Source organism: Primulina huaijiensis, chromosome 17 (genome assembly GCF_012295235.1).
Source record: "Primulina huaijiensis isolate GDHJ02 chromosome 17, ASM1229523v2, whole genome shotgun sequence".
Taxonomy (NCBI): Eukaryota; Viridiplantae; Streptophyta; class Magnoliopsida; order Lamiales; family Gesneriaceae; genus Primulina; species Primulina huaijiensis.
In genome coordinates this window covers 802,063-819,427 of record NC_133322.1, presented here as the reverse complement: position 1 = coordinate 819,427, position 17,365 = coordinate 802,063, and the positions used below count along the sequence as shown (strand labels likewise).

General features: G+C 33.1%; 2 protein-coding genes and 1 pseudogene across 3 annotated transcripts; all 3 read left to right on the top strand.

Annotated features, from left to right (window-relative positions):
• The first annotated feature begins 3,785 nt into the window (after nt 1-3,785).
• On the top strand, nt 3,786-5,966 carry LOC140962527 (basic leucine zipper 43-like). Its single transcript, XM_073421479.1, has one exon. It carries the CDS (start codon nt 5,198-5,200, stop codon nt 5,744-5,746), a length of 549 nt encoding a protein of 182 aa, XP_073277580.1. The 5' UTR covers nt 3,786-5,197; the 3' UTR covers nt 5,747-5,966.
• Nucleotides 5,967-7,197: 1,231 nt separating this feature from the next.
• LOC140962526 (6-phosphogluconate dehydrogenase, decarboxylating 2) lies at nt 7,198-10,098 on the top strand. 2 transcript variants are annotated; one of them, XM_073421477.1, is made up of 3 exons: nt 7,198-7,325; nt 7,428-7,493; nt 8,527-10,098. In XM_073421477.1, exon 3 carries the CDS (start codon nt 8,534-8,536, stop codon nt 10,001-10,003), a length of 1,470 nt encoding a protein of 489 aa, XP_073277578.1. In that variant the 5' UTR covers nt 7,198-7,325; nt 7,428-7,493; nt 8,527-8,533; the 3' UTR covers nt 10,004-10,098. The 2 variants fall into 2 exon arrangements, with proteins under 2 accessions (XP_073277578.1, XP_073277579.1); XM_073421478.1 differs by having other exon boundaries at nt 7,216-7,309.
• A 3,025-nt stretch (nt 10,099-13,123) lies between these two features.
• LOC140963673 (glucan endo-1,3-beta-D-glucosidase-like) lies at nt 13,124-15,461 on the top strand (annotated as a pseudogene).
• Nucleotides 15,462-17,365: the final 1,904 nt, after the last annotated feature.

Sequence of the window (17,365 nt, the reverse complement as noted above, 5' to 3'; positions counted from 1 at the left end):
TTTTTGTATAATTATTTAAATTAATAATATAAATATATTATAAAATATAATATGTTAACTTTCTACATGTTTTCTTAGTAAAATATTTAAATATAAGGTCTAAATTAATTAAACTATTAAGATTGGAACTTGGACATAACTCAACCCCAAAAACTAGCTCAAGGAGGGAGGATTGTCCAAGCCCATATATGCAAGTCCCAGGTATTTTATCCAACCGATATGGGACAACTAACACACACCCCTCACGCTCAGGAATGAATATCTGGAGCGTGAAGTTTGTAAATGACCCAACTATGGGCAGAACGGGTGGTACAACACATAACGGTGGAACCTGAGCTCTGATACCATATTAAGATTGGAACTTGAACCTAACTCAACCCCAAAAACTAGCTCAAGGAGGGAGGATTGTCCAAGCCCATATATGCAAGTCCCATGTATTTTATCCAACCGATGTGGGACAACTAACATAAACAAACAACAATCAACTAAAAATTGTTCAAAATAGTTTTTCATTCACTAAATATCATATCAAAATATATAATATAAATAAAAATATAAAAAATTATTAATTTAATGAAATTTCGGTTTTTTCGGTTTTTTCGGTTTTGACATATATAATCCGAAACCGAATCAAATAAACTTCGGTTTTAACATTTATATCCGAATTACAAAATCCGGCTTTCGGTTCGGTTCGGTGTTCGGTTTTTTCAGTTTGGATTTTCGGTTTTTTCGATTTTATCCGAAGTTTGAACACCCCTACCTATATCTCCTCAACAACTAATGATCTGAGAATTCAGTTTTATTTGGGTATGTGCGTTTTGCTTTATCGTGGAGGTAAAAAGACCTGCCTTGTTGTGGCTTTACCTCTGATAATTACCACTCTCAACGTTGTACACGATCTTTTTATTTATTTTTTAAGAGTACAAAATTCGTTTAACACAATTTTATATTTTTCTTGCTTCGATCATTGTGGTATTGAAAACATATATTCATTTTGACCTTTTCCAAATTAAAAAGTGGATGAACTATTATGAATTCACGATGCTGATGACAATAGGGTAAATGTGACGTTATTCATGTATAACATATGCAACCAAAAACAAAAACAAAAACAAAAACAATGTCTTATACGGATACCTTAACAGTAGACAAATATTCATCGAGAGCTTGTCTATTAATTATAAATCTCGATATTTACCCAATTAAGTATAAATATTTACTTACCTAAATCGGTAAAATCTAGCAAGTGTTCTACATTATCCCATAAGTCGATGACACGTAACTTAAATAAACAGTATCCGAAGAGTAGTACTATACTTGTCAAATTGGGTTAGGCCCGTTGGGCCGGCTCGCCCTGCTATAAAAATTGAACTGGTTGGGTTGATAAAATAGCAGCCCGTTTGGAGATGGACCAAATGGGTTGAGCCCGTTTGGGTTGTGGGTCAAGACGGGTCGAGCCCAAACGGGATGGCTGGCCCGCCAAATTAGGATAAAATTTTATATTTTTAGATTTAATATAAAATTTGGAATAAGTTTCATTTACCTCCATGTCTTAGAACAAATATATTGATAATTTACTCTTAGAACAAATATATATAAAGAAAATAAAAATAGAAAAATTTACAAATATACATAAAGAAAACAAAATGGAAGAAATTCCTGTAAATTTTATTCATGAATCTTAAAATAATTTTTAAGCATTAAAGTTGTTTGTGAACCCAATAGCGATTTCGTTTGAAGTCCGACGAGTTGAAGTGAAATTTTGTGGACTATGTGTATTGTTGAAGACATGATATTTTTTAATTATGTGTATTGTTGTAGTCATAATATTTTTTAAAATTTACAACTGTCTCTTTCCTCGACTTTATGTTCTCTTCCATGTCTCGATCTTCATGTTTGGTTTAAACACTTTACTTTTTATGGATTATGTTGTATGATTTCTTAATTTCTTATTTCAATATTTTTAAGTATTTTATGAAATTATTTGATTGAAATATATTTTTCTTCTATGTTTATTACGATAATGTTTATGGTAGCTTTGTTTGATGCTTACAGAGGAGGAGACCAAAGGTTAAATCCATTACCCTTACCCCTTTGTCCAATACCCTCACCGTTGGTTTAGGGTCATGGGATAAATAAATAAATAAATAAAATCTTAAAATTTTAACTAAAAAATCGAACTTCTATTCCGACTTCTCTTTGAAAAGTCGAAAAACATTAAAAAAAAAAATAAAAAGAAAAAGAAAATAAATAAAATATTTCTTTAATGAATGTTCCTCACTCCATGCAGTATATATAGACATTCCTAAGGCTAAACATGTAGTTTATGATGAATGATTAGGTAGGAGCATGATTTTTTAAAGATATGCTGACGGGAGCGTGTGCCTTGAGTGGGTGATATATGTAATTTTATTGGTCACTTCTCACACGCACGGTTTTTGTCCAATCACATCCCTTTTTTTTTTCTTTTGGATATTCCAAATGATTTTGCGTTTTGTGAGGAAATATGACAAGATAATAAAGTTTTGAACATAAAATCTACAAGCTTAAGCAAATCTTAATCTTTTATTTTTCAAAGTATGAGAAAGGTGGTTTGTTATAATCAAATATTGAACTCGAAACTTTGATTCAAACTTGAGACTTTGATGTCATATCAAAATTAAAAATTTCATATCAGCTGAAATTATGGAAAAATACTTTATTCAAGAAAAAAATAACGTATAGTATTCTTATCAAACATCCGTGCGTAAAAGAATATTCAAAGAGGGTAAAGGTGATTTAATCCCTATTTTAATTTTAATGATAAATAAACAAGGAAAAGCCACATTCAACGCGGGCAGAAAAAGTAATAGTAAAGCAAATTATGTTCAAGAAAGTTTATTGAAATCCTCTTTTTTTCTAAAAAGGTCTTTATAAATATTATTTACGTGTGTGTCTGTGATAGCCTCTCTTTTTTTAATATATATATATATATAATATTATTGCGAAATATTTAAAATTTCCGGTTTTTTGTAGAGTCGAGAAAGAAAAAATCGTTTTTTTGAAGAACTGTGTTATCTAATGGGGAATAAGGTGACCATTGAACCTCATCGCGTTTGAAAACACGTTTTTGACACCCTATACGACTCATAAAAAAAAGTGTCTATAAATGACAATTAAATCAGGTAAACAAGATACGCTATGGTAAACATTATAATAATTCTTAAAATATAGAGATGAACTGATTATAAAGAGTTACTTCCGTCAAGAATTACTTAAAATAAATGATATAAGGACATCTTCCTGAATACATATATAGATTCATATTGTCCTGTCCGTCCCTACACTAATTAATTCATGCAATTTACGCTACATGTAGTCATTTAAACAATGCCTTCTAAAAGATCAGTCAAAGAATATGAAGATCAGCTTCAATAATTGTGCAAGAATTTGATATCTGTGCTTCCTTTACAACTAAAAGCAAGAAGAAAAAGCAATTGAAATGACAGCATCCTCTTAAAGCCTATATCTTTTAAGTCTATCAAGAAACTAGATTTCGTCACTTTGGTCAAAAGAAAACCGGATTATTAGATACACCGAAATCTATCGATATTTGATTAGTGAGCCACAATTCCTATAACCGATGAATAATTACAAATTTTTCTTGAGAAAGAATATCCTCATATACAATTCTAAGCATTTTATGCACAAAATTAAATCGCCACGTACCTCTCCTTCGATGCCACGTTCTTCGTTCGTATTAACATCCTCGAGTTGGTTAGATGCTCATCACTTCTTGCATAACTTAGAACACTGTAGAATATATATCAAAGGATAGGATATGGATATCCAACCAATATAGCGGAATATTACACTTGTTTAGTTGGTGTTGATAAGTATATTAGATAGCTAGAATGTAGCATTTTAATCAAAGTCATATAAATACAAGAACAACAGATAAAAAGGTTATAAATAACACGATAGAGTAAAACAATTTATCAATAAAGTAAACTTAGATTACAAAGTAAAGCAACGAACACCAACAGTACAAGATTTTTCAAGCTGCGTACAAGAAATTGCAAGTTTGTATGGTTATGAAAAATCTGATCTTTACAAAAGCTATACACTAAAGTGGCAAGCTTTTGATGAGCACTGCCATTGACCGCTCCATAAATTGGAGTTAAAGTGCACACGTTGGGGCATAACTCATTCAATAATGATTCCTTTGTAAAAGATTAATCGGGAATACCTAGAGTATCTTTCCACCAATTGTTATAGCTTCATCCGGAACAAATTCACCTTTCTGAATTTTAAACATGCAGGAACCAACAGTTATTGCTTTATAACTCACTAATCATCAATGAAATGCTAATATCACGGTTCCAAATATTGATCACACACAGTATCTGATGTTTAATTAAGATCTCTCTTTATCACCATAATGTTACAGTTTAACAGGCCGGGTTTTGAGTCCCAGTAACAAAATATGACCAAAATAAAAGAGTTTATAAAAAATTATTATAAAGACTATCCACCACAAAGCTTTTATTTCACAATAATTTATGTGGAGTGGCTGCGTAACGTCCAGGGAATGAAACCAACTGGAGACTATCCACCACAAAGCTTTTATTTCAGAATAACTTATGTGGAGTGGCTGTGTAACATTCGGGAATGAAAACAACTGGAGTGAGCTAAAGTAGTAGTCATCGCCTCAACTAAAACTTACGCATAAATAATTTATCAAGAAATTTACCTTGTACTCGATTAATATTTTCATTTTATGGTGTTATACGTCACATTTTTTTGCCCTATAAAGAAATTATCAACCGATGCGAAGACATGTGCATCATTTTGCACAAGTGAATACTTGAAATGCAATTTAAGAACATTTTCTTCTACATCTACACAAGCATGTATAAATGTGTCTCAAACATAGACCTGAATTTCTTTAAACCAACTAATTAATCCACCATTCAACTAATTATTTGGCCATAATGTTATTATACACATGATTGTCATCATGTTGCAATGATCTCATATCAAGAATTCTACTGTACTCGAAATTGATTGAATATCGTACCCTACAGCACCTTTTTTCATCCTATAAATATACCCCTTCCCACAAGTCTCTCTTGCCTTCAATCACCAACTTTTCTTCCCCTTTAAATCTCCTACACTCTCATTTTCAAAGCATTTACCGATCAAAACCATTACAGAAATGCAACAGGGCGAACTCTCTGATCTCGAATATCTTTTTCCTCCAAACTCAACTTGTTTCCAACCCTATTTCTGCATGATCAATAATAACAATATGGTACCAGAAAACCATTTTCACCCATTTCCCAAACCGTTGTATCAACTCAGCATAAATCCACAAGTTCGAGAATTCAACTCTCAATCTACATGTCTAAGCAACAATAATTCGACTTCTGATGAAGCAGAGGAGCAACAATTTAGCATCATAAATGAGAGGAAACAAAAAAGAATGATTTCTAACCGAGAATCTGCACGTAGATCACGTATGCGAAAGCAGAGGCACTTGGACGAGCTTTGGTCGCAAATCGTTTGGCTTCGTAATGAGAATCACCAACTCATTGATAAACTGAACCACATGTCAGAGGATCACGATCGAGCGGTTCAAGAAAACGTTCAGCTGAAGGAAGAAACCTCAGAGCTTCGTCAAATGATTACTGATATGCAGCTTAGTAGTCCATATTCTAGCCTAATCAAAGAGCTTCATGATGATCCTTGCAATGATTTACCTTAAAATTCTACATGAAGGTGGCCGCAATTCTCGTATTTCCTTAATATCTTTGTTTCATTGATGGCCTCATTGTAATGGTTGTTGGATAAGATTAGTAATCTAATAAAATCATGGGATATTATCATAGTCATGGTGCCAAAAGGTTCGAATAATACTTGGTAAAAAACTAATTTCCTCCATGAAAAAGGTACTAAATAAGCAAGACCTGCGCGAAAGTGTGGATATGCAATATATTGTTTTTTAAAAAACTATGGTGGGTTCGCACGCACGCACAAACCAAAACCAATATTGTGAAAAAGAAGGAAGATCATCAAAGATTCAGAGGCATGAAACATAGTGGCCTAGATTCATTCAACAGCCAGAAGAACAAATAAACACCAAAAATCAAATGCACAACTGAAGCCCAAACAAACCTTTTTTAACAGCATTTCCAACCAGTTTTAGCATTAAAAACAGTCCAGATTCATCAGGGCTTCATTCTAATTTTACACATCAAGATTGAATTGCACTCGATACTTCTTCTATTAGGCGCGATTGAGGAAAAACAACCGAAAACAGGCCGTAGCAGCTAGCACGTAGATTTGCCGCATTTTGTTATTTGCACACTAGACCCTGAAAGTTCCAGATATTTTCGCAGGAGGACACAAATGTTCAATTTTGAACGAAGAAGAAAGCTTGTGGAATTTGATTATTCTCGTTGAAATTTAAAAGATGTTGGTCATGTTGAAAGAAGGCGTGGGGATGGTTGAACATCCAAGACTCAGGATTCGATGTTCACATTGTGTTGACCAGAATAAATTGCATCTATTATTTAATAATACCATTATTCTGAAATTTCTTCCCTTCATTTAGAGTGTGTTGGATAGAAAGATTTAGTCATGAGAAAATTTTCAAATCAAAATATTTGAAATGGGTAGATTTTAAATCATTTGTGATGTTCAAGTATATATTTTTGTTTCAATTTCAATTTATTCATTCCAAATTCATACATCACAAAATATTTTCATCCGAATACAACTTTATATTATATTTGGATGGATGAATTTGAAGCTAAAATTTATTTTGGATAATTGATTGTTATTGTATTTTTGGAGGGTGCTTTGGCCAATATAGAATGTTGCAAAATAAAGATTTGAAAATAAAATAGTATAATGTTGAATCAATATAATGATTTATCCCTTTCAAAAATTAAAATAATATATATATATATATATATATAATTAATTAATGATTTATCTAAATTATAATTTAATACAATGAGAAGTTGGTGAAAAATCTTCAATCAAAATATTTCTTTGGATTCACTCCCTACCCACAAAATTGTGGTACTATGTCATACAAAATGTGATACACTTTATTTAGAAATGTGGTACTAAAAAGTATTCAGAGACTGAACACAAAAAAAATCGACGGTCGGAAACTGAAGGTCAATTTCTCGTTCATACAATGATAATAATAATTAAATAAAGGAACCAAATCCACCAACCACGTTACACGGTTAGACCTCGAACAAATATCAGTGGGAAGAGGAGTTGGGCCAAATTTGACAAGCTTGGAAGCGACAAGGTTTCCAAATTTTTTGGTACTCTGCATATATTTCCTTCTTTTTTGATCATTTTTTCCCGGTGTTTTCTTTTGTATATTAATGTGATCGATCCATTTTCTCATCTCTGCTAATTTACAGATCTTTGCTCTATCGTGCTCCCTTTGATTTCTCAGTAAAGTCGATTCACCTGACCACCGATTCAAGGTTCGGTTTCTCAATATTTTCTGATTAATATCATGCAATGATGGGTAAAGTATCGATGTTTACAGTAAAGAAGTTGCTCATGTTGGTCGGTTTTGATTTCTTTTTTATGGATGTGTTGATTGTGCATTTTCATTTCTTTTGTTTGGGAATCGCCGAGCGAATTTTCTTTCTTGTTCTCTTTGCTATCGTTTTTCATTTACTTGCTGGTGCTGTTATCTTTGATTTATTTTATCAATAAAGCTACGATCTTGCTGAATTTGCTTGCCGTTTGAGATATATAATCGAGTGAAAATATTACAGTTTGAGACTTTGTGGATCTGTTTGGTTGGATGTCATGCTATTTCATTTATTATGTCACGAGCAGGGGGCGAGAGGGGCCGTTAACATCTCTCATCCGAGAAAAATAATAATTTTTATGCCTGATTTTTCAATTCAAGTCTGATCTCCAAATTCAGATCAGTTGCCCCAGCTGTCTTGACCTCGCCCCCTCCCCAAAATTCTTGGGTTTGTCCTGGTCTTGAACAGTGGAGGGAAACCTTTTCGAAGGGGCGTCTTAGCCGCGACTAACATGCGTCTGCTGGCTTTGCTCATGATATTATGATTTAATTTACAAATCAGAATGGCTGATTCAAGGGTTTGATCTTGAGTTTGTCTTGATAGAAAGTTCATACTTTGAGAAGATATGGCCGAATGAAATTCAAAGTTTGGTAGCTTCTTGCATTGGCAATTTTTATAGCTATCTGGAAATAAATAAAGGCTAAGTTCTATGAATATTGTTGAAGTTCCTTCTATATATGTCTTGAAAGATAGACCAAGTTTGAAGTCCTCGTACTATATCATTATATTTTGAAGTCCAACTCTGTTGAAAATTTAAAATGACGCTTTGGTTTGCCCTGTTAGTGTAATTCAAACGAGTAATCATGAAATGGAATGGTTAATAGTGCTCCTTTTTTCGGAGTCTTGTGTAGCTTTCTTTTTTTACCACATATCAAAATTGAAGTTTTTTGAATAGTTGCATTTTCCAATCTTTCAGGAAAAGCATGGCTGCTCAATCCCCAAAACCGACTAGAATCGGTCTTGCTGGTCTTGCTGTCATGGGGCAAAATCTAGCCCTCAACATTGCTGAAAAAGGATTTCCCATTTCTGTTTACAATCGGACTACATCTAAAGTTGATGAGACTGTTGAAAGAGCAAAACTTGAGGGAAATCTTCCTGTATTTGGCTTCCACGACCCCAAATCATTTGTTCATTCCATCCAAAAACCACGAGTGATTATCATGCTTGTCAAAGCTGGTGCTCCTGTCGATCAAACCATCAAAACTCTTTCTACTTACATGGAGAAGGGTGATTGTATAATTGATGGTGGAAACGAGTGGTATGAAAATACTGAGAGAAGGGAAAAAGCTATGGCTGAATTAGGTTTTTTGTATCTAGGCATGGGGGTTTCTGGTGGTGAAGAGGGTGCTCGAAACGGGCCATCTCTGATGCCCGGAGGGTCCTTCGAAGCCTACAAATATATAGAGGACATCATCCATAAAGTCGCTGCTCAAGTTCCTGATAGTGGACCCTGTGTGACGTATGTTGGAAAAGGCGGATCTGGTAACTTTGTTAAGATGATTCACAATGGAATCGAGTATGGGGACATGCAACTGATTGCCGAGGCATATGATGTACTGAAATCCGTTGGGAAATTGTCGAACGAGGAACTACGCGATGTATTTTATGAATGGAACAAAGGGGAGCTTCTAAGTTTCTTGATCGAAATCACTGCTGATATATTTGGAGTTAAGGATGACAAGGCTGACGGTTATTTGGTTGACAAAGTCTTGGATAAAACCGGAATGAAGGGTACTGGGAAATGGACTGTTCAGCAGGCTGCTGAATTGTCGGTTGCAGCTCCAACCATTGAAGCATCTCTCGATTCAAGATTCTTGAGTGGGTTGAAAGAGGAACGGACTGAAGCTTCCAAAGTGTTCAAAGCTGGTGGTTTTGGCGACATTCTGACCGATCAAGAAGTTGATAAGGCAAAACTGATCCACGATGTTAGGCAAGCTCTATATGCATCTAAAATTTGTAGTTATGCTCAAGGGATGAATCTAATCCGAGCCAAGAGCATCGAGAAAGGATGGGATCTGAAGTTGGGAGAACTTGCTAGGATTTGGAAGGGAGGTTGCATTATTCGCGCAATCTTCTTGGACCGGATCAAGAAAGCCTACGACAGAAATGCTGATCTTGCTAACCTCTTAGTGGACCCCGAGTTTGCTCAAGAAATGATCGAACGACAGTCAGCTTGGAGGCGAGTTGTTTGCCTGGCAATCAATGCAGGCATCAGCACCCCTGGTATGTCTGCTAGTCTTGCTTATTTTGACAGTTACAGGCGGGAGAGGTTGCCTGCTAATTTGGTGCAGGCTCAAAGAGACTACTTTGGTGCTCATACTTATGAAAGGACCGATATTCCGGGATCATTCCACACAGAGTGGTTTAAAATTGCGAAAAAGGTAAGTAATTAAGAGTTGGATTGTTATATTCATGACAAATAAAGAATGGGACTTCAATCTTGGATGCTTCACTTGGTCATTGATAAGATTTACTGAAGTTGTATTGACTTGTTATGTGTTTGTGGAGAGGGGCTGCTTTCTCCCGTCTTTCTTAAAATTTTCTATATATTTTTATGTTTTACATAAACACAAACATTTGAACTTTTCAAGTTTTAATTTTATCAAACTTTCAGCTCTCCACGAACTCCTTCATCTACCCTCGTAAGGATTAATGAATTTTGCTTCAGCTCCCCGTTCATCTACCCAAATGATTAATGAACTTTTTGCCCTCGTAAGGATGCTTCATTTGTTTGAACATGTATTTATTTGTTAATCTTGTTTTACTGATTGATTATTAATTAATAAAAAATTAACAAATATTCACATGCTTATCTCAAATTTGAGTAGCATCCGTGTGCTTGATCTTCACTTTCATTCAACTCAGAGCTTTTTCTTGTGGCATGTTTTATTGATTTTTATAGTCAATTATTTTTTAGTGCATTATTCAAATTTTTTAATAAGTTTAAATCCAAACATTGGCACATAAAATATTATCAAATAACTTACCATAACAAATAAAGCTTTCATCAAAGGGTTATTACTTTCTTGAAGGAAGTTGGCACTTGGCGTCCATTATTTATTCAATATAAATGATGTAATGCCATGCATTTTGTCAAAAATTTATCGTATCTCAATACAATAACTTTAATGAACTTTAAAGAAAAAGCGGAGAGATACAATGGATCACAAAACCATTATTCAGATAATCAAAAATGAACACCAATATGTTCTTAATTCCAATGTAAAATCAAACATGCGTCTCCAAAATTAAATAAACCAAATAATTAGAATTTAACGAAGAATAAATTCATTTCTTCATGCCAGTTGCATTCTTCACCGCATCGACTGCACCCTGTGCCTTGTCCTGCACCTGCTGCCCTGCCTGAAAAATACATCCAAAAACCAAAATCATGGAAATTTCAGAACAAATCAATTCGGACCATCGAATGTCATTTTTTTTTAAAAATGTCCATTAATATATATATATATGTANTCCATCATCTGGTTACCCTTCTCCTACAATAAAAACAACACAAGAAAAGAAAGAAGGAGAAAAAAAATCAACAAGTGAATCTAAATTTAGCCAATTCTGAAAAAAGAGTAGTCAGGGACAGACCCAACTAGACAATCGCCCTTGTCAAATGAAAAATAATTCACCCCAAATTAACCAGTGCCCATCTGTGAGTGTCATGCATTAAGTGAATAGGAATGATCAAGAAAAGGAGGGTGCATAGAACAGTGGAGTTAAATTAAACCTGTGCCTGCCCTTTGGCCTGGCCGGCGTTGTAGCTTGCGCTGTGGGAGTTATCCATATTCTTGTAAGCAATGAACAAGAAAATTAATTTTCAAGTAAAATACACACTACGTACACTACTCCTTAAAGCTTTGATTTGATGGGAATCTCAGAGGATCGGGGACCTACTTTTATAGCTGTGGAGGCCTATTCACCGGTCGCCATGTGTATATTTGGGTCTATATATGCGGTAGAACTATTCAATGGCGATAGAATAGGGACGGCATTGAAAAAATCCGGTGCCAACTTCATGCAAAAAGATGGAGAAGAGGGCACGAAGAAATCTAATGGTTTCGGTGTAACATTTACCGATAGATTAAATGGTAAAGCACATGTATTTATACTGCGTGATTTATTTTGTTTTATTTTATTTACAAAAGTTTATTTATGTGTTTAAATAATATATTTCGCTTCATGATATAAATAAGTGTTATAACATATGTACAAAATATTTAAATCTGAAACACACGATCTAATTATGTTTGTACTTTTATGTTAAACAATTCTTTCATGGTGTATGTGAGAAGTTGAGGGGCTTACAAGAAAGAAGAGGGGGTTTGATAATGATAGGGAAAAGAAAATTTGGGTTCATGGGAGGAAGGAAATTGAAAGTGGGAGAGGATGGAGGAGGTTTGGTTGCTATGTGTTTGTGGAGAGTTAATTTGTTTTTAGGTGAATGGATGGAGGTTTGTTGATTAATTTTTGTTTTAGGGATTATGATTTGATTCAATGCAATATTAATTAAAATATAAAGATACCATAATTATTTTTTAAAAAAGTTGTAAAGTTTAAATCAAAATGCAATACAAAGATGTCAAATCTCACTTATGTAATATAAAAGTATCGTTTGGACAAGGGCTTATAATTTTTTTTTTAACAATGTTTTTTTATAAAATATTTTAAAAGTGATTTTTAGAACAAATATGTGTTTGGACAATTATTCTATAAAAATATTTTTAGTTAAAAAGTAATATTATTTTATTTTTATCATTATCTTCGTTTCTAAAAACAAAAAAAAAACATCACTCCATTGTTCTATAAAAACTATATTTTAGAACACTTTTAAAAAAAATTCAAAAACATTTTACAAAAATTTTATCCAAATACATATTTAAGTTTTTTCACTTATAAAATACTAAAAATAATTTTAAAGTACTTGTCCAAATTATATTATATATTTCAAAAATAATATATAATAGGATGAATATAACATATGCATAGAATATATTGAAAGGTGAGTGGCAATCGTACACATTTTGTGAAGATTTATATATTTTACTATCTATATATAATATATAATCGAGAAGTGGTTTATAATAGTCCAATTCCTATACATTATTTTCTTGACTTCTTCAAGTATATACCTAACGTGGCTTGCTTTCATAGAGAACCCACACAACTTGAGCAATCCAACCACACCAATAATTATACCAATTTTTCATCTTTTTTCTTTCTTTCTTGGATTAACCCAAAGTTGCTTTCAAGATACAAAGTTATTTGCTTAGCATTCATCATCAACTTACTATTTATATTCCTAAACTTGGCTTCAAATTGTGAACTATTTCGTGTTCATCTTTCCATGTATGTTCATATCACAAGTCTTGCAAATTGCCGATCGCCAAATATTTGTAAGTAAAATCGACCATCAATTTATATATCTCTGAAAAATATTGACCAAATATGTTTTGAAAATTAAAGTTTATGTTTTTGGGCAAAAGAAAGTTATTAAGTTTTTTTTTTTTGCTTTATTGAAAAAATCTCCATTTTCTTCAAACTAATAAGTCTATCACGCCATTGGATAGATCATAAGAAATTTAAAATTACGTATTTACTTGGAAAAATTATAGTTTATTATTATTTTTAAGTTGTAAATTTAAACCATGCTGAAGAAAATTAGACGAAAAGTCAAAACCATCGTCAATGAGCCATTCAAGAAAAAGCCAGGAAAGAAACCAAATACCCCGCCAGCCGCTTCTCCTCCGCAGCCATCTTCCCCCACCATGTCGCCGCCGCGGACCGCTCAAATAACACCACGCTCTCACCCATTTGTCTTCCCTAAAACCCATTCCTCGGTACTCCCTGACCCCTCCCTGTTCTTCGCCTCACACCTCCTTTCCATCCCCTTGCCCACAAACTCTTTTTTCCAGAATTTTGTCCTAAAAAATGGCGATCAGCCCGAATACATTCACCCTTATCTGGTCAAATCATCACAATCTTCTCTTTCCCTTTGTTTCCCATCTCTATCCGACAATCCTGCTTTCATTTACCAGGCTTTCATGGATGATCTCACCATATCCACCTTGATTAACACCAATCCAATTTCAACCCACGTCGTATCTGCCTTTGATGACCTCAGCATTACCTTAGACTTCCCCTCCAACAATATTAGGTTCTATCTTGTTAGGGGGAGTCCCTTTTTGACATGTAATGTGATGAGTAGTGCTGGAGTTTCTATTTCTACAATTCATGCCATTCTTGAATTGTCTCCCAATAGTTCCTGTACTAAATACACCATTAAGCTGAATAACAATCAGAATTGGCTTTTGTATTCGTCTTCACCAATAAGTTTAAGCCATGACTTAAGTAGGATTACCTCGGCCATGTTTTCGGGTGTGATTAGGATCGCGTTGTTGCCTGATTCGAACCCAAGATTTGAAGCCATTCTAGATCGATTCAGTTCTTGTTATCCTGTGAGCGGTGAAGCAGTTTTCACCAAGCCATTTTGTTTAGAATATAGTGGGAAAAGAGAGGTTGGGGGGATTTATTGATGCTTGCGCATCCTCTCCATCTTCGTCTTCTATCGGGTACCGATTGCTCAGTTACCATTTTAGAGGATTTCAAGTATACTAGTATTGATGGCGATCTTGTTGGTGTTGCTGGCGATTCTTGGGTATTGAAAAGTGATCCTGTGTCTGTAACTTGGTATTCTGTTAAGGGGATTGAGGAAGAATCATATCCTGAAATAATTGGAGCTCTGGTTAAAGATGTTGATGCTTTGAATTCGGGTACAATAGCAACTTCCTCTTCTTACTTTTATGGGAAATTGATTGCTAGAGGTGCAAGATTAGCACTTATTGCTGAAGAAATATGTTATCTTGATGTGATTCCGGCTATTAGGAAGTTCTTAAAGGATACGATTGAACCCTGGTTGGATGGGACATTTGGTGCTAATGGATTCTTGTATGATGCAAAATGGGGTGGATTAGTCACTAAACAAGGATCAACGGATGCGGGGGCTGATTTTGGATTTGGAATTTATAATGATCATCACTATCACCTTGGGTATTTTGTGTATGGAATTGCTGTGCTTGCCAAAATTGATGCTGCCTGGGGGAGGAAGTACAGGCCCCAAGCTTATTCACTCATGGCTGATTTTATGAACTTAAGCAGGCGAGCAAACTCGAATTATACCCGTTTGAGGTGTTTCGACATATGGAAATTGCATTCTTGGGCTGGAGGTTTGACCGAATTTGCAGATGGTCGTAACCAAGAAAGCACAAGTGAGGCTGTGAATGCATATTATTCAGCTGCTGTAATTGGATTAGCATATGGAGATAGCCACCTTATTTCAGTTGGATCCACTATATCAGCTTTTGAAATACAGGCAGCACAGACTTGGTGGCATGTGAGAGAGGAGAGCAATTTGTATCCGAAAGAATTTGTGAAAAACAACAGGGTAGTTGGTGTTCTATGGTCTACCAAAAGGGACAGTAACCTTTGGTTTGCTCCAGCCGAATGGAAGGAGTGTCGACTCGGAATTCAACTTCTGCCTCTACTGCCAATCAGCGAAGCTTTATTCTCGGATATACGTTTCGTAAAAGAGCTTGTGGCGTGGACCTTTCCAGCTCTTGCAAGGGAAGGGGTCGGAGAAGGTTGGAAGGGATTCTTGTATGCACTTCAAGGAATCTATGACCAAAAATACGCATTAGATAATATTCGAACTTTAAATGGTTATGATGACGGGAACTCATTGACGAATCTTTTATGGTGGATTCATAGTAGAGAGTATGAAGAAGAGGGATTTGAAACGGAATTGAAATTTTGTTGGTTTCGGCACTATTGTCATTGAATTGCTCATTTATTTGGAGTAACTAGTAGCAAAACACGTACAACGCACGTGGGTAACGAACTTAAGTACGTTATGAATATTGATTCTAAATTTGCATATGAACGTAGAAACATAATTTTTCATAAATTATTCAATAACATATATTATTTCACAGCTTATTTTTCTTCGATTAAATTCAGCAATCATAACATCATATTTAATTTTTATGTTTCTTTTCATCATCAGATTTGATTTTGATTAATCTCTTTGATGCTTGTGTGTTTTTTACTATGATCTTCCTGTTTTGTTTATTTGAGTCGTTCACGATTTGGGTCTAAAAACAATTGGAAAAAATGGAGTGATTAAAATAGATATGATGTATATATTAATTTTAAAATTATTGATATAATTACTTGAAATAAAAATTATGAGAAAATACAAGAAAATTTAAGAGCAGATAATATATTAGAAAAAAAAAACTCTCTCGAGATAAGGGATGTAGATATATATTTTATTAAGGAGGCAAAAAAAATTCAAAATATTTCATAATCGAAAAAGTCCAAAATATAACGGTATTTTTTCCTTTAAAAAAAAAACTAATGAGACACATCGTAATTTTTAGATACAAATATTAATATTTCAAATGTTACTAAATGTTTTTAAAAAATTTAAGTCATAACATCATAAAAATATAAAAAAAATATGCATGTATTCACATAATTCTAAAACTAATTTAGAATATATTTATATCACATACAAAATATATATAATCATTAAAAAGTAATATATAGAAAAACAATATTTTGAGTACTGTCGAATATTACAAAAAACAATTAAGCTACAAAAAATATGTCGTTTTACCAAAAGTTATAACCGGGGTAACAATGTAACGTTAACTAAAATATTTTAAAATCGTAAAACAACTCAAACGTCACATTTCGATTGTTCTACCTTGCATAAACAATTATTGCACCTAACAAATATGATATGGATGTGATTTTACATTCTAGAAATCATTTTTCTAAATCAAATTTATTCTCACTGATCAAATAATTTCATCGAACACAGTAATTTTAATTATTAATAATAATTTAAACACAAATATTAATTATTAGGATGACCACCCTATGCCCTCACCTATGTTCCATTAAATTACAATCATAGTAATAATGCACCATGAATTGGTTAATATAACTTAGTAAATTTAATAAGTGAGTAATATTAAATAACAATTTTGTTATTTTGAAATGTGAAAAATAGTTTTTATATATATAAATTCATCATATATAATGATAAATTAATTAATACGTAGAAAAGAGAAAAAATTGTTTTTTATGTATGTAATGTAAAGCGAGTTATATATCCATACATGGTACAAGGTTTTCTACCTCCGCAATGAGAGGTACAAGTAGCAAAATCACAATTAAAAAATAATTTCAGAAAAATATTGAAAAAATGCAATCACATAATAATTTTACGTTAAAAAAATATTCTTAGAAATAATCTTTAACATATTTCAATATCTATAACATATATGATGCTTCTTAGTTCATATTTTAAAATCAACTTATTATAAAATTGACGTATTTATATGTAAAATAAAAGATAAAATAAGATATAAATATTAAATATTCATTAGCAATCATAAAAAAATACACTCATTTTAGTAACAAATTTTAGTAGCAACAAAGAAAAATAATGGGTAAATTGATAAATTCAATATGCATTAATATTCAAAGGCATTTAAGATAGACAATAAATTACAAAAGAACCCATAAAAAACTATTGATTTAATTTGCTAAATTAAATAAACAAGGGTATATTAGAAAATTCACATTAATATTCAAAGACATTTAAGATATACATTAAATTACAAAAGAACCCATAAAAAAACTATTGATTTAATTTGCTAAATTAAATGAACAAGGGTATA

Excerpts from the sequence above, each read along its gene's own strand:
- LOC140962527 (XM_073421479.1), top strand. The coding sequence starts at position 5,198 with ATGCAACAGGGCGAACTCTCTGATCTCGAATATCTTTTTCCTCCAAAC.
- LOC140962526 (XM_073421477.1), top strand. The coding sequence starts at position 8,534 with ATGGCTGCTCAATCCCCAAAACCGACTAGAATCGGTCTTGCTGGTCTT.